The sequence below is a fragment of the Diabrotica virgifera genome, chromosome 7 (assembly GCF_917563875.1).
Source record: "Diabrotica virgifera virgifera chromosome 7, PGI_DIABVI_V3a".
NCBI lineage: Eukaryota > Metazoa > Arthropoda > Insecta > Coleoptera > Chrysomelidae > Diabrotica > Diabrotica virgifera.
In genome coordinates this window covers 140,338,362-140,357,428 of record NC_065449.1, presented here as the reverse complement: position 1 = coordinate 140,357,428, position 19,067 = coordinate 140,338,362, and the positions used below count along the sequence as shown (strand labels likewise).

Sequence of the window (19,067 nt, the reverse complement as noted above, 5' to 3'; positions counted from 1 at the left end):
ATTGTTCAAACCTCCAAGAGGCAGGTGGCTGGTTGGACATTGAATTTAATCGAAAAGGAATGTTTATTTGAGAAATAATCATTTTTTTCTGTTTTCGGGCAACAGTAAAATGAATTTTGAATTAAATAAAATACGTACATTCTTCTTTTTTTTTGTCAAATAATTTCATTAAATTTTTTTTAGCACCCTTTATAAATAATTATGTAAATGTTTATATTACTGAATAAATAATTGAATAGTCTTTCAAATGAGCTAGCACACGACCCCTATTCCCCTTAAAAAATCATCGATTACGTCATCACGCCCAGATGGATGACGTAACTAGTATGACATATATGCCAAAATATCATAATTTAAAAATAAAAATCGACCTTTTTCGGGATTTTCCTTAAAGTCGCCGGTTTATGAAATAACGAATTTATTCCTTTCATTTACACCATACTGTATGTTTAAAATATATAATATGTTCCTCACGTGTATTACTCCTAAAGTAGTCCTATTTAAAAAAATGTGATATCTACCATATTATTATAATCAATTAACTGATAAGTTATATTTTTAAATGTAGTACATTAAAAGACCGATAAATATTATATCAACATAGAGTTAATCTTAATTTAGGGGTTTAAAAACGTATAGTAAAAGGATCGGATATACGGTCGACCTTCACCTATCTGTTTCTCTCTCTCTCTCTCTCTCTCTCCCTCTCTCTCTCTTTCTCTCTCTCTTTCTCTCTCTCTTTCTCTTTCTCTCTCTCTCTCTCTCTCTCTCTCTCTCTCTCTCTCTCTCTCTCTCTCTCTCTCTCTCTCTCTCTCTCTCTCTCTCTCTCTCTCTCTCGTTCCCTCGATCCCTCCTTGTGGAGTATTGGGCGCTTATGCGTTTCTTGGCCAAAAAGATTACTGTCTGGCCGAGACAGCGCAACTTATCTGTTTAATGGATAAAAATTATTGAATATGTAATTTAGCATGTTAACAATAACAAAGAACAAGGGTTGCGGGTTGCCCGTTCTAATCTTGTTCTAACCAGGGACGCGTTTAGGTCAATTGACGCCCTAGGCAAATTCTCTAGTAGCTGCCCTTCAATCATAAAAATTGCAGAAATTTGCAAAAACACTAAAAATGGATTTAAACTACGACGTGTATATACCTATAACAGAAAAAATTGGCATTCCAGTTCGATCACATCATGCAGAGACTTCTTTTCAAAAAAGACTTTTCAAAAAAAATTTTTCTTGACAAAATCGACAAATTGCACGTTCTTGCGTCATACTTGATGAGAAATTATTTTTAATGCTTGACATTTTCGAAAATGACCTTTCAGCACACATGTTGGCACCTGGGATGCACAAGTAAATGTGCAAAGCAATGTCAAAATTAGGAAAAATATCTTTCAATCCGCTTAGTGCAGTCACTGAAGGTTTTCACCTCCGATATCGTTGAACCTCCATCAATTTTCATGAAAATTAGTGAGTAGTTAGAGGATACCTTAAGGAACAAAGAAGATATGATGACAACTTGAGCTTTTATCGTGGTGGTGAATGCCACCCCTTCTCGAGGATGAAAATTATTATTTTTTTAATAATTCCATAAATCGATAGAGAGACAAATTTGGTTTAGAATGCATATTAAACAAAGATATAATTTAAAAAAATCAGAATTTTTAAAATTTTTGATAATAACTCCAAAAATACTCAATATACGTAAAAAGTGATATATGTATAATCAAATTTTAGTTTTCTCTGTATCAAATATTTTAACTTTATATTATATAAAACTATAGGGTATATAACTATAGGGTAAAAAATAACGAGATAGAAACGTTTAAAGCTTAAATTTTGCTGCGAGAAGCATGTAACCGGGGCCATTTAACCTTTTATTTTTTAAAAAGTAAGGGGTTTAAAAGATTAAATTTAATGTGGTTAAATAGTCAATAAAATTAACTTTCAAATGGTGTTAAGGCAAACCTGATATCGTAAAAATTAACGGAGTTATTAAAAAAAAACAAAAACTTTTTTGGAAAAATTCTTAAAAGATAAATTTTGAAAAATATTTGGTGCATAAATTTTAATGCTATCAACTTGTTGGGGGGCTCATTTGATAGATATTTCTAAGTAGGTACTTTGACAAATTAATGTTTAATAAGATTATGTTATAAAATACATTATTTTCCCGTTATTTAAGCTTGAATACTTAGATTTGGGTACTCGCCGAAAAAAAATATACATTTAATTACCTATAACTCACTTTTAGTTAACATTAAAAGGTCTTTTCAGTAAGGAGTTTATTTCATTTCTTATTAGATTCAATTTTGGTAGGAATCACCTTTTTGTAAAATCTTATATAGTTTTTGAGTTATTTATAAAAAATCGGTTAAAAACGCATTTTTCTCAAAAAAAATTAAAATCTTTGATCTTTGATAACTCAAAAAGTTTTGATTTATTTTAATACCTTTATGTAACAAATTTTGCTTAGAATTTGTCCCTCTATCAAATTTTGGGGATATTTTTAATCAAATAATTTTCACTCCCGAGAAGGGGTGGCATCCACCCCCAGGGTAAAAGCGCAAGTTGACACCATATCACCTTTGTTCCTTGAGATATCCTATAACTACTCACCAATTTTCATGCAAATCGATGGAGGTTCAACGAAATCGGAGGTAATAGCTCATATCCACCTTCAGTGACTGCACTTACTCTCTTTAAATATTAAGATTAAGATATGTCAATTGGTGATTTTATTGTGGTATCCAAATGCATTCCGAATGCATTCATGCATGAATGATGCATCTTGGTCGTCTTTATTTTGTACCGGATTTTCAGCTTCTTTAATAATTTCTTCATTGCTTAATTTTGGCAAATCTATTAATAACATGAAAACGTTGATAAATAAGTCGATAAGATTCCAGACGTCTATTCAGAGGTCTATTCAGACGTTCTTATCAGAGTGTCGATTATAATATAGAATGTGTGGATTTTCATCTCATCACTAGCTGTAAAGTTTAGTTCATCATCGCCCCCCTTGTCAAATTGAATTTTTTTTGTTCTCTTTCTTATTTCTTTATATGTTTTATTTGGGCAGAATTTTTTGGCTTCCTTGCGGTAAAGTAATTCGAAAGAGATAAAAATGTATACCATTTTTATTCAGCTGCAATGCGAAGCCAAAAATGTTTTAATTTTTATTTAGATTACATGCAACTAGATTCTCTGAGAAAGCAACCTATGGATTCTCTGAAGAGCCTCTAACAAGAGGTGAAATCGTCGATAAGAGTGCTGGTTGCGCTCTCTAATCTAAGTAAAAATTAAAACATTTTTGGCTTCGCATTGCAGCTGAATAAAAATGGTACCTATACATTTTTATTTTATAGTAGTATTACTCCGTGGAGTAACTAGGTGCATTTTCCGTTGGAACTTTACCAAGCTGCAGACGAGGGTTGTGAATTGCATAATGTAGAATTCCTTCCCTTTTGTCTTCACTGCAGCATCCATTTGGTTTGCAAATTGTAGAAGCCTTGGAGGTGTCACCAGGCAAATGTACCAATAAGTTTTCAATTTAAAAATCTTTTAGTAATATTTTTAATATTTTTCAATATCATTAATGTTGCTATTAGGATTGAAAAACTTTATCTTTTTAATTTGAAAGAGCTTCATACTCTTTAATGACAGAACCCAGATCCATAATTTTTATATAAAAATAATTTTTGTACATTATTTGTGCCGCCCTCTCATAATGTGCCGCCCTAGGCAATTGCCTATATTGCCTAATGGGTAAATCAGCCCTGGTTCTACCTATAATTAATTATGTATAAAAGAGCCAAAAGATAGTTTCGAGTACACAAAAATCTGAGTAAAGAAGAACAACGATTTCCTTGTTCTTCTTTACTCAGATTTTTGAGTACTCGAAACTGTCTTTCGGCACTTTTCCTAGACAAAAAGATAGTAGATACGTGACCGTTGTCCCAGGGCCCCCGCAAGGTTGAGCGGCGCCCGCGTGCTGGATATATTTTGGCGCCCTTTAAATCTACCTATATCCACAATTATGAAATAAATCTATAATTTTTTATTTTTTACTCGTAATAAAAAAACAGAAATTGCAAGAACTCAAATTTTATTTTTCTTGTAACTAATTTACTGATAATGGCAAAAAACAAATAAAACGTTAATATGTATATTAATGAAGGACGTAGGCGTAAAATTTCGGGCCAATGTGTTTTAAATGCATTAATTTTTCCCGAATCCTAAAAAAAACTAATAAGTATTTTTGAAAAATTTAAACGCAGAATGAAAGATTACATTATTACCGAGGGCCGTAAGTCCCTGAGAATCACCAAAAAGTACTTTTGAATGAGATATCTGAAATTAAAAATTACACTAAATTTTCTCTTTTTTTTTCACTCCTGTAACTTATTAAAATAAACAATATAGAAGTTTTCAAGGACTTTCGGCCCTCTTTCATTCTGCGTTTAGATTTTTCAAAAATTTCTTATATATTAGTTTTCTCAGGATTCGAAAAAAAAAATAATGCATTTATTAAAACACGGCGCGAAATTTTGCTCCAACGCCCTTAAATCTAAATTGAATTAAATGGGTGTTTTTCTAAATTTGATGGCAGCAAATTCTTTTATAATATTTTTAAAGTCAATTTTATTGACGAGCTCTTGCTCGATTGTTAATATTACCAAACCAGATAATCTTTCCTGTACCATAGTACAGCTCAAACAATTTTTAATTAACTTTAATTTTGAAAATGATCTCTCACCAGAAGCAACAGACACCGGTAAAGTGAGGATGATTCCTCATGAAACAGTGCTATTTGGTAAAGATGAAGTTAGATTATTTTCAAATATATATTGAAGAATATCAAGTGGATCTGATAAGTTAAGCAATTAAAGAACCTAATTATAAAGCTTTTATCTCGCTAAATAGATCAGTTGCATCAATCTTTACTTGATCAATTTTTGTTGAAGAGCAAGACAATGTTTTAAAATATCATGGTCAATGGTCACTTAATGTAAAAATATCACTGAAAAAACTAAAAACATTATTATATTATAAGACATTGTATCAAATCTACTATTTAATGAATTTGACCAATTATTCTAAAAAAAAATAATATTTTAAACGCGGTTTTTGGATCATTAAATGTCTCTTTTCTATGTTCATAATCGAAAAATTTCGGTTTATATTTTCGTCTCACGATATTTAACGAAGGAAACCTTGTTCATCAGCTGCCAGTTTTCCCGCTTGGGCAATTATTCCTTCAACAACATTTTCATCTCCGTAATTTTTTTGGCCATTGGCATGGTACAGTTGATTTCACATTCAGATTATAGTGTTATGTTTAGTGTGTGTGTTAAGTAAATGTCTTGTTACTTGAGTAAAGTCGACTTCATTGTCTTTACAAAAGAGACGCAAATTGGATCCGAACGTCTGCACTCCCTTCACCTATCCCACAAGGATAGAAATTATTTTTATTAACTGATTTTTAATACAGAAAACATTTTATACTCAGCTGGGATTGACAACTTAGAACCCTTGGATCCAAAGGTCGGCTCTGTTACCATTGTGCCACACAGGGCCGGCGATAACGGGCCTGCAAGTGATGCACTGCAGGCGGACGCCCCTACTTGGTGGGCGCCAAAATGAGCTTTTTGCTGCTGGTGTTATATAAAATGCATAGGTACTTCAAAACGGTAATTTAGAAATAAATATAAGGTACATATTATTTTTATATTACAATCTTTGCCTTTTTATAACATGTATTATTTATCACATTGGGTGTTTCTATTAAATTATTAAAAAATCTATTTAACCCAAAATCCATCATATCCACCGTCAAAATTTATTTTTCAAAATTTGAATTCCTCGTCTCAAAAAACCTCAATGCCAAATTTTTATGAAATTATTTTAATTTCAAAAATCCACGTAAGTTTCAAATCTGGACAGAATATTACAACCCAACAAGTTTTGACCTGTAAACAAATTTGTACTATTTACGAATAAGTACTGCAAAATAGGTATTCCGATATTATACTCTTTTAAAAAATAGTAAATAATTAACACCAAATATAAAATAAGATTTTAATTATTTTTTCACTAATAACACAGTATTTTTTTATTTTTGAAATTTCTCCAGATGTTCGTTAAAAATGTAAAATTAAAATTGTATAAAAAATGAATATCTCGTTAAAATAAATATTTCTTATTTGCCAAACCTTTGTTTTGGCGCACTTTTGGGGCTACGCCCGCGTGCGTCGCACGCGTTGCACGCCCGGTTACGGGGGCCCTGCGTTGTCCTTTCTGCTTTCTTCTATATTCGTCGTCTCCGTGTTTATTAATTTTTCAAGCCGGAGATTTAGAATGCAACCAGAAAGCTTTTGACGAAAAGTCTTAGATTTAAAATATTGTTTATTGTTTTATTCCAATTATTTTTAATTGTTTTATTACAGTAAACTTTGTATCTGAGTCTTTTCGTCTTCCTTGTTTTTCCGAAAGATGTCGCTGTTTTGCGTCTTAAAGGTGGAATTATTGCATCGCGGTTATTTCCCTTAAAAGGCAGGCTTGTTGATTTTTGATTCAGAGTTGTGATGATTGCGTAGCTCCCCGATGACGCATAGGATGCAGAAATAGCTATCTGGAGATGGTGGTCCAACTCTGAGTCAAATACAAAAACTGCCGTTCCCCCTTAATATTTTATACTTATGTTTTTGAGCCTTGAAAAACGTCATCTTTCGTGCTTTTTCCAGTTTTCAATTGTTTATAACTAGAAAACGATCAACTTTGGAGAAAAATTACAAAATACCTTTTTTTGTTTAGAATGATCTAAAAACTCTAATAACTTCCCGGGCCGATTTTTTTAATTATAAAAAAATTTCATTTTTTAATTATTAATTAATTATAGTTAGAACAAGACTAGATCGGGCAACCCTTGTTTTTTTGTAATTGTTTATATATCCAATAATTTTTATCCATTAAACAGATATGTGAAGGTCGACCTTATATCGTATCTTAGACTATTATGAAAATGTATTACACCAATTGACAAATCAAATAGCAAATAGAGAATATAAAAGGAACATGTATACTAGTCCAGTCGGGTTAGACGAATAACAGGCCTAACCTTGCATTAGGAGCTGCCCCAAATTTTATTTTTTTAATCTTTACGGGGGGTCAATAGTATTGTAAATTTAAAATCTCGACTGAATTCCGTCATTGCGTTAGCCGCCATCTTGATTTTAAACGAGAACTGTTTTTGCTCAATATCTCCGCCATTTTCAACTTTTTGACAAAAAGTATAACAACCAAAATTGTTGAAAATGTAATTTTCTATCATTTCTATTTTTACAATTTTTTCGTGCCATCGATATTTTCCGAGTTAAAGCGGAAAATAGTGACAGTTATAAATAAATAGAGCATAATTCTTGAATTATCTCGTTTATTGTTAGTTTTACGACAAAAATGTTCCTACACAAAAATAGAGAGAATTGAATTATACACAATTTTAGTTTCTTTAATTTTTTTGCTAAAGTTAATATTTAAGGTAGTATGTATGCGATAATGGCGCGAGCGTAAGACCTGATTGATTTTGTAGCAATTGTTTTTGTTCAATATCTACGCCATTTTCAACGTAAATTGTTCCAAATATGATTTCCTACAATATTTTTTTAACAATTTTTTTCATGCTGTTGATATTTTCCGAGTTAAGTGGGAAAATAATAAAAAGTGGTGAGGGGAGCATAATTACTGAATTGAATCTTTTTTCCGAGCTGCCCTAAATTTGATAATTCTATCCTTTAGGGAAGATCAATAGTAGTGTAAATTTAAAATCTCGACTGAATTCCGCGGTTGCATTAGCCGCCATATTGATTTTAAAGAAGAACCGTTGTTGCTTAATATCTCCGCCATTTTCAACTTTTCGACAAAAACAGTAGGAACTAAAATTGTTGGAAACGTTATTTCCTACAATTTCTTTTCCACAATTTTTTATGCGATCAACATTCTCCGAGTTAGGGAGGAAAATAGTGGAAGCGGAGGGGAAGCATAATTATTGAATTGTCTCATTTATTACTAACTTTACGACATAATTTTACATAAACAAAAATAAAGAAAATTATATTTTATACAATTTTTGAAACTTCCAATGAAACACCAACCAAACTAAGTACATAAAAGACATAAATAATAACTTATATGCATTAAGTTTATTTAATTTTATTAGCTAGCGGGTTTTATTGGTTGAATTTGTCTGTCGATAACTAAGCTTCATGTCAGCTAACATATTTTAATATCTCAACAATTTTTTTTTTAAATTTTGGACCCCGTTGGGGGAATTTTCCCATTCCCCCCTCTTAGACCCGCCACTGGTTCTCTCGGAAAATTGTAGTAAATCGTAATTGCAACAATTTCAGTACTTACACTTTTTGTCGAAAAGTTGAAAATGGGGAAGATATTGAACAAAAACAATTGCTTTAAAATCAATCGGGTCTTACGCTCGCGCCTTTACTGCATAGGTACTACCTTAAATATTGATTTTTTCAAAAAAATGAAAGATCGTAATTGTACAAAATTTAATTCTCTTTATTTTTATATGGGTTAAAATTTGTTGTAAAAGTAATAATAAACGAGATAATTCAATAAATAAATAATTATGCTTTAACTGTCACTGTTTTTCCCTATGACTCGCAAAATATGGACCGCACGAAAAAAAATATAATAAACGAAATTATAGAAAATCGCATTTTAAACAATTTCAGAGATATTGAGCAAAAACAGTTCTCGTTTAAAATCAAGATGGCAGCCAACGCAACGGTCAAATTAAGTCGAGATTTTAAATTTATACTACTATTGACCCCCCCCCCCATAAAGATTAGAAAAATAAAATTTGGGGCAGCTCCTAATGCAAGGTCAAATGGTATCCCGACTGGGCTATACCTAATATAAAAGATTAATCAATTGTCACTTTAAACGGAAGAAAAAATAGTTCTACACAAAATATGGATCCAAAATCAAACCAAAAAACAAGTTTGAAATAAATGGATTGCAACAAGAAAAAAATATCAAATACAGAAAAACAAAATTTGAAGACAAACGTAGTTAAAACCAAATTATAGGGAAACAATATTACTGAATACGAGATATAGGATCCTAACATCCCTTATCAGACAACTAGTCCGTTCTTTAACGGTAAAATATTGCAAAATCTCTAAATTTTAAAGAACCGCTTGGATTGACATGAAATTTGGCATACACATAGCTGATAAGTCAAAGAAAAAAAGTGATATTGTGCTGATATGTGCTTTTGCCCTGGGGGTGGTTTTCACCCCCTCTTGGGGGTGAAAAAATATTCGTCCAAACAAAGTCAGGAAATGGATAAACTGGCTAATTTTAAGTAACTTTTGTTCTATAGAGTTTTTTCACTAAGTCAATACTTTTCGAGTTATTTGGCAGTGAATATGTTCATTATTTTAACAAAATAACCACGCTTTTAGACGGTTTTTCGCAAATAACTCAAATAGTAAGTATTTTGTCGAAAAAACATTCGTAGCAAAAATATAGCCTGTAAAAAATTTAAAAAAATGGTGTATATATCACGTCTCTACACCTAGTAGAAGCAGAGTTATAGCTAATGAAAAATAGGTTCATATTCGTCAAATTCCAAATGGAATACTTTAACGTGAAATAACCAAAAATAAAGCACATTTCGGGGAAAACACATTACAACTTATTTAAAGTGTTTAAAAAAAGCTTCATTTTTGTTTTATAAGAAAAATTTCTAGCATCAAAATTAAACAAGTTACGCTCAAAATAAAGTTAGTCCTTTTTGTTTTTGGTAAAAAAATCGAGAAAATCACCTCCTAATTAGTATCTTAAATGAACTTAATCGTTACAACTTCACAAGTTTCTTGACTCGTGTATATATTGTTTAAATGATCTGTAAGTTTCATCGGTTCAAAGTCCTTATTATTGAAAGGGCTGTAGTTAAAAGGGGTTGAACGAGTCACTGATCACGAATGTATGCAAATTTAGAAACGCCAAATCTTAATCAATTTTTGTCTAACAGAAAAACAAAAAATACATGATATTCAGAAAAGTAAATCTGACTTTTTTTGTTTTTCGAGATTTTTGGTATCTCTAACAATTTTTAAGTTATTTTGAAAAAAAGCATATTTTTAAAAATTTAAATTTTTAAAAATTTTACTTTGAAACCAAATTTTTTCAAAAATAAGCACTTTGAATCGATAAAACTTACAGATCATATAAAGACAACATAAGTAAAATAATTTGTGGAGTGGTAACGATTAATTTCATTTAAGTTGCTAATTAGGGGGTGGTCTTCCCGATTTTTTTTTTGCAAAAACAAAAGGGACCAACTTTATTTTGAGCGTAACTTGCTTAAATTTAATGCTAGAAACTTTTTGTAAAAACCGAAATAAAGATTTTTTAAACACTTTAAAAAGTTATAATAGGTTTTCCCCAAAAAGTGCTTAATTTTTTGGATATTTCACGTCGAAATATTCTATTTGAAATTTGGTGAATATGAATATATTTTTCATTGGCTATAACTCTGGTTCTACGAGATCTAGAGACCTAAGGCGTACACCATTTTTTTACTTTTTTATAAGCTAGGTATATTTTTGCTAAGTACGTTTTTTTGACAAAATACTTACTTTTTGAGTTATTTGCGAAAAACCGTCTAAAAATGTGGTTATTTTGTTGAAAAATGAACATATTCACTCGCAAATAACTCGAAAAGTGTCGACTTGGCGAAAAAGTTCTATAAAACAAAAGTTATTTAAAATTAGTCAGTTTACCCATTTCCGGACTTATTTTGGACATATATTTTTTCACCCTCAAGAGGGAGTGAAAGTCACCCCCAGGGCAAAAGCACACATCGGCACAATATCACTTTTTTCTTTGACATGTAAGCTATACGTATGCCAAATTTCATGTCAATCCAAGCGGTTCTTTAAAATTTAGAGCAAAAACCGTGAAAGAATGGACTAAACAATTCACCCTTTGGAAAGAGAAAAACAAGCCATTGGTCTTCGTAAGTCCTAGGTTTTCACCCAACGTGACCAGAAGTAGAACTGGAAGTCGATATTTGAACTCTTCGTGTAACTTTGAGTCTATTGATATATTTTATAATTTCACTAATTTTGAGTCATTTTTGCCATACTTCCGGTCATAACTATTTAACTGGAAATTATATCAAAACTGGAACTAAATATTCGAGCTCGAATTTTCAATACGCGATGATTGATATATCACATGTACCTACTATTTCTGCGACTATAATGGGGTACTTCCGTTACACCTTTTTAACTGGAAGTGATATAAAAACCGGAAGTATCTATTTTATGTATTCTCGACTTGCTAAGGCGAGTCGGGTAATATATCGCTTGAACTATTTCCTCGACTCCAAAACAGTACTTCCGGTTACAACTCTAAAGGTGGAAGTCCGAAGTCAAATTTCTCATCTTTAATACCATCCTTGGGTCATAAGTTTTCATTAGATACCTCATTTTTGTCATTATATCTGGTGTAATGACGAAGGAGTTGTATTTACAAAGTTTCTGGGACAGTACACATGGATTTTCACACCGTTTTCACATTTTTTCAAAATGGATGAACAAAAAATTTAGTAACAAGGATTTAGGACAAATTAATGGATTCTGTATTGTGGATGACCAGAATACAGAACTAAAAATCCTCTTCGTAGATTTAAACAAAGCCTTTTGCCGCATCAGAAGGTAATACATTGCTAGGTAGAGGAAATGAAAAATAAGGCATCCCGGGAAAAGCAATGAGAATAACATAAATGACAATGGAAGGACCTTGAGCAAAAACCATATTAGAATCATTTTGTATCAAAACACAATCGAAGTGGAAATGGGGATTTGAGAAGAGACCAAGAGTCAATCAATCTCCTCAATACAGCATTAGAAGGAATAGTCAAGACAAGTCATGTAAAAGAAACTATAGACTAGCTTTCAACACAAATACTAGCATACGCGGCCGATATGGTAAGTACTAGTGAGTCTAAAGAATTAGATCAATTCTGGAAAAAGAATTAATAGAACTTGCAACTGAAGTGATAAAAACAGAAATTTTCAGAGCGTATACATCTTACACAAATACTTACATTGCAATCATTTTCTCCGTAAAACGCTTCAGTACAGATACTGTTGACACTTGATATACTGATATTCTCGCATTTTTCTTTGTCTGCCAGCTTGACCTGGACTCTCTGAAGCTGTTCTCTATTCCTGGTCCATCCTAAAGTGTTGCACTGCAACTGTTCGGATGGTAAACCCATGTTCTCCTTAGGGAGACATACGGGCCTCACGAAGTCATTCAAGGTTACAGGCTTGTCTAATTTAATAAGAGCTATGGTACTGCCTTCTACAGGAGATTTTATCATTCCGATAATTCTTCTCTCTTGCTCCCAAGGGGTTGAGCTAAAAAATATACAAAACTGTTGTAGAAGAATATTTGATATAATTTAGGAATACATAGGTACTCCTACGCCAGTGAAATAAGTAAAAAAGGCATGTTTGGAAACCTCAATAATTAGGTTTCTTAATATTATTCTGAAGCTGTTTTATTGTGGCATTTTAATATTATTTACTCTATTATTTACTCCTACCGTACTGCAAGATATACAGTGTGTTCCAACGAAAATTTGACCCCCTCCCCCCAGAAGCTCAGAGACCAAGATTCTTTACAATTTAAAAAAACACGTCAATTTGTAATGGAAGGGAGACGAATTTTCTTGCAAAATTCATGGCCTCAAATGTAACTCCCTACTATACTACCCCCCAGTTTTTTTAAATAGCAAATGTAGTCGAGTTGCACATCATTTGAAAGGTATTTTCTTTACTGTACACGACTCTCCAATTTTTTTTAAGTTGCGGAATAACTTTAAAGACAATTTTGGATTTAACTAATTTATAATCCATTTGTTTAAGTCCAAAATTATCTTTAAACTTATTAGGTAAATTAAAAAAAAAATAGAGTCGTGTAGAGAAAAAAAAATATCTTTCAAATGATGTGCCACTCGACCGCACTTGCTATTTAAAAAAAAATTGGTGATTGATGCGGGGCAGTAGGGGGTTACATTTGAGTGCGTGAATTTTGCATGAAAATTCGTCCCCCTCCTATTATAAATTGACGTTTTTCGCTAATGTTTTTCAGCCAGGATATAGTTGTCTACCAGGACACATTTTCCTTCGATTTTACCCTTCATAATCAGCTGCAACAACTCGTACTTATCATTTCTAAGTAAGTGCCCGAAATATGCTCTCTTTCACATTTTAATGGTGGTCAAAAGTTTTCTGTCTCTTTCCATTCTGTGCAACATTATTTCGTTCGTAATATGATCGATTCATTGTATTTTAAAAATTCTTCTAGAAAGTCCCATCTCAAAAATCTTCCAACTTTCTCATTAAATCGACGTTAACAGTATTCGACACCATAAAGAAAAATAAACTGGATATAAAATTTTAGGATCCGATATCGGATTTGCAAACTGAGTCTTTGGTTACTTATAAATTTCCTCATCTACAAAAAGGCTCTCTTGATATCATATATCGATCATATTATGATCGCAGGTATTCTTATTGCTAGCTATGATCTCAGGTATCTTTAGTGCAACTGCTCAATTAGCATTGTTCTGAAGCTATTTTATTGTGGCATTTTTGTAATTAATTATTTTTAATGGGGAATAAGCCACAATTTTAATAAAAAAATGATTTTATTAACGTTTCGACGTCCAAATCGGATGCCGTTGTCAAAATAAAAAATATGAATTAAACAACAATGTTGTTGCTTAGTAAAAAATTCTTCTAATAATTTATCTAATCTGACTCATTTATATCGGCAATTCAGACATATACATTTTAAAGTAGAAGACTTTAAAATTATATTGCCAATATTTATGAGTTGCGTTCCTGGGACGACTTTACTGAAAGATAGTTCATTCGATTACATGAAATCAACCCCTGCAACGGTGGCAGTAAAATTCTCGCGTTAGAGATTCCACAGTAAATCACGAGGGAAAACCAGGAAAAAACCTCGTGATACTATCCCGATATCGTAAGTAATAGGTCTTACTTTAGTTTACTCTCAAAACTAATACCAAATTCTGACCTTAATATGTATTTATTTTAAATTATAAATAACATTAAGAATACATAGATATATAAATAATACTAAAATATAAAATATGTACTCGATATGTTATTGACTTACTAATCGTGGTATTTTATTTTTATTGACTTCCTCTTTTAGTATGGGTAACTATATCCTACTGTATTCTACCGAGGAATTTGCGACACAATTGGTTTCATTTAGCATAATTAGAGCCGCTTCTTTGATTTTTCTCTTTTTACTATCTGTTTCTTTCAGGACTCTACTTGAATCTCTCCATTGAACTCTATGTTCATATATATATATATATATATATATATATATATATATATATATATATATATATATACATCCTACTATCAATTTGGCATCGATACATTATGCATTTACCATCGATTTGGCATCGTCTTGCAAAGTGGCATCTGTATATCGATGCCACTTTACACTACCTTAATAACTTTATTCCTGTACTTGCTACCAGAAGTCTAATCAGCTCGGTAGTTAGAGATTTGATTCCTTGATGTTACTTTAATATATCAGCTTTCCTTGTTTACCTCTTACTAAGTTATATAAGTTTATTCCATAAAATGTTTGAGTCCAAAATGATCGTACAGTGAAAATATTATATACATTTAGTTCAGTGTTTTACCGTTTTGTCGCTGCCGTTATATACATGAAAACGTATATCCCACTTTCATTATCAATCATTTTGGCATCAGAAATTTGGCATCACTGTTGAATACAATATTATTCACAACGAAAAATAGACAATTTGAGAATGTATATATTATTTTCATAAAGAAATCAGTCTGGCATCATGTTTTATTGTTTTCACCCAATTTTGAAAAAATGTGAAAACTTTGTATTATCCACGTCCGTCTGTCCGTCTGTCTGTAACCACAACTCCTCCGTCAATATACCAGCTAGAATGACAAATGAGGTATCAAATGAAAGCTGATAATCCAAGGATGGTACTAAAGGTGAGATATTTGACCTTGGCGGTCTGTCCGTCGGTCTTTACGACCGCGAATATAACTCCTCCATCATTATACCAGGTAGAATGACAAATGAGGTGTCAAATGAAAGCATATAATCCAAGGATGGTACTAACGGTGAGATATTTGACCTACGCTGTCTTTCCGTCGGTCCCTCCGACCGCAAATATAACTCCTCCGTCATTATACCAGGTAGAATGACAAATGAGGTGTCAAAAGAAAGCTTATAATACAAGGATGGTACTAAAGGTGAGATATTTGACTTAGGCGGTCTGTGACTCGGTCCCTCCGACCGCGAATATAACTTATCCGTCATTATACCAGGTAGAATGACAAATGAGGTGTCAAATGAAAGCTGATAATCCTAGGATGGTACTAAAGGTGAGATATTTGACCTAGGCTGTCTTTCCGTCGGTCCCTCCGACCGCGAATATAACTCCTGCGTCATTATACCAGGTAGAATGACAAATGAGGTGTCAAAAGAAAGCTTATAATACAAGGATGGTACTAAAGGTGAGATATTTAACTTAGGCGATCTGTGCGCCGGTCCCTCCGACCGCCAATATAACTCCTCCATCATTATACCAGGTAGAATGACAAATGAGGTGTCAAATGAAAGCTTATATTCCAAGGATGGTAATAAAGGTGAGATATTTGACCTAGGCTGTCTTTCCGACGGTCCGTACGACCGGGAATATAACTCCTCCCTCATTATACCATGTAGAATGAGAAATGAGGTGTCAAATGAAGGCTGATTTTCCAAGGATGGTACTAAAGGTGAGATATTTGACCTACATGGTCTGTCCGTCGGTCCGTCCGACCGCGAGTATAACTCCTCAATCATTATACCAGGTAGAATGATAAATGAGGTGTCAAATGAAAGCTTATAATCCAAGGATGGTACTAAAGGTGAGATATTTGGCCTAGGCAATCTTTCTGTCGGTCCGTACGACCGCGAATATAACTTCTCCGTCATTATACCAGGTAGAATGACAAATGAGGTGTCAAATGAAAGCTTATATTCCAAGGATGGTACTAAAGGTGAGATATTTGACCCAGGCTGTCTTTCCGTCGGTCCGTACGACCGCGCATATAACCCCTCCGTCGTTATACCAGGTAGAATGACAAATGAGGTGTCAAATGAAAGCTGATAATCCAATGATAGTACTACAGGTGAGCGATTTGACCTAGGCTGTCTTTCCGCCGGTCCGTACGACCGCGACTATAACTTCTGCGTCTTTATACCAAGTAGAATGACAAATGAGGTGTCAAATGAAAGCTGATAATCCAATGATGGTACTACAGGTGAGCGATTTGACCTAAGCTGTCTTTCCGCCGGTCCGTACGACCGCGACTATAACTTCTGCGTCTTTATACCAAGTAGAATGATAAATAAGGTGTCAAATGAAAGCTTATAATCCAAGGATGGTACTAAAAGTGAGATATTTGGCCTAGACAATCTTTCTGTCGGTCCGTACGACCGCGAATATAACTTCTCCGTCATTATACCAGGTAGGACGACAAATAAGGTGTGAAATGTAAGCTGGTAATACAAGGATGGTACTAAAGGTGAGATATTTGACCTAGGCGGTCTGTCGGTGGGTCCGTCCGACCGCGAATGTAACTCCTCTATCATTATACCAGCTATAATAATAAATGAGGTGTCAAATGAAAGCTTATAATCATAATCCAAGGATGGTACTAAAGGTGAGATATTTGAGCTGGGTACTCTTTCTGTCGGTCCGTACGACCGCCAATATAACTCCTCCGCCATTATACCGGGTAGAATGACAAATGAGGTGTCAAATAAAAGCTTGTGGGTGAAAACCTAGGACTTACGAAGTCCAATTTAAAAATAGGGCATATCAGAGATATGCCTTAGACATCATAGAAGACAATGACACAGAAAAATCAAACAAGCAATATGTCAAAAGGGCCTTAGTTATGTATCTTCGGTCCTGTTGGTCCAATCGTGATGTATAGCACCTCAAATGATAGGATTTGACAAACAGAATACAATGAGAGAAACATCAAATACAACCTCATGTCAAAAGGGCCTTAGTCGCGTATCTTCGGTCCTATAAGACCAATCGTGACGTACGGCATCTCAAATAATAGGACTTGACAAATAAAATACAATGACACAGAAAAATCAAATACAGCAACAAGTCAAAAGGGCTCTAGTTATGTATATCTAGTCCTATTGGTCCAATTGTGACGTACAGCAGCTCAAATGGTAGGGTTTAATGAACAGAATACAATGACACAGAAAAATCAAATACAGCAATATGTCAAAAGGGCCTTATTTACGTATCTTCGCTCCTATTGGTCCAATCGTGGCGTACAGCACCTAAAATAACTGGATTTGACTAATATAATACAATGACGTATGAAAATCAATTACAGCATCATGTCAAAAGGGCCTTAGTCTTGTATCTACGGTTCTATTGGTTCAATCGTGACGTACAGCGTCTGAAATGATGGGATTTAACTGGCAGAATAAGATGGTGTAGACAAATGAAAATGACGGCATGTAATAACACTTTAAAATTGTAGAAATAAAATGGATTAACACACATGGTATGACATATTAGGTGAGAGTATTTAACAAATAGAATACGATTACATACGTCCAGTTTTTGACAAGCGACTTCTCTACATATGATAAACGCGAAAGGGCCCCAACGTTCACTGCTCGACATAGGCCTCCCGTTCACTGCATATACCCACTGCTTTCTGACGCTGTGACTTGAGAGGATAGGATTTAACGAATAGAACGACAAAGAAGACTAAACAAGGCAGCTCACGGGAAAAACACAACTGTCCGTTTTATACTCTACAGGGAAGCATCAAATATTCAACGTAAGAATATATTAGAGTATAACAGTATGATAAATCTTTTTCTTCTTTTTTTCATTTAGTACATTCCGTACGTTTTTTAAACATAATCAGGAGAAGTTGTTGAATTTCTGAAGTCTATAAAAGAATTTCTTAACAAACCTTTTTTTAATTGTGTTATGGATTATTTTTAAGAATGTGTTTAAAAGGCAGTTCGCAGGCTTATTGTTCAATGGTCTTATCACTTTCAAGCGCCTGTCTTTTTTGTAGGACTATTAATTGTTACTTGTGATTTCAACCATTCTAGCGGGGCAATGCCTTTTCTATAACTGAAATGAATATTGTTATCCATTTAATTTTTTTCCTCAATTAATTGAATGCCTCCTACTGGTGTTTGGTCTAAGCTTACCGCTTTTCCCCATTTAAGCTAAACTGCTCGTCAAAAGTTAGGGATATAGAAAATTATGCTCATTTTCATAGCTAATTTTTTCGAGAACAGATTAACGGATTCCACTATTTTTTTTTTAATATTTTAGATTTTTCTTTAGTATTTACACAGTTGTGCAAAGGTTTACACAAACTTCTTTTTTGTACTTATACCGAGTGGTAGGTATAAGTACAGAAAAGAAGTTTGAGTAAACCTCTTGATAGGTATTAGTTACGTATCTTCACTCCCATTGGTCCCAACGTGTCGTACGGCGGCTCAAATCATTGGAATCAGCCAACAGAATACAATGACTAGGGAGCGGATTTATATGCGATCAATTTTGATGAAATATTCGCATATATATGCGGTAAAAAATTACGAAATATGCGCAAGATATGCACAAAAATTCAAAAAATGCGCATTTCGGGAAACCACAAATTTTCTGTCTTATTTAGTAATCTTATTTATTATTTTTCAAATAAAATCATTTTTTATATATGCAATTTATTCACAGTTTTTACAAAAACTGCTACCAATAGTTACCTATTTAAAATAAAACAACAATATCACTATAAATATATCTTCGATTATAATTCACTACAATGTGTTTTTCCAAATTCTTTACGAGGAAACATATTCTTTGATCAGACAAAATATTTTTATA

The 19,067-nt window shown here is 33.0% G+C and overlaps 1 protein-coding gene across 3 annotated transcripts in view; it reads right to left on the bottom strand.

Moving 5' to 3' along the window:
* The window catches only part of LOC126888063 (atrial natriuretic peptide-converting enzyme), a 331,414-nt gene that overhangs the window by 5,990 nt on the left and 306,357 nt on the right, over positions 1 to 19,067 (bottom strand). For all 3 annotated transcript variants that reach the window (XM_050656080.1, XM_050656081.1, XM_050656082.1), the window contains one exon: positions 12,138 to 12,453. In XM_050656080.1, coding sequence (XP_050512037.1) covers positions 12,138 to 12,453 — 316 coding nt within the window. The remainder of the gene's footprint in view (positions 1 to 12,137; positions 12,454 to 19,067) is intronic.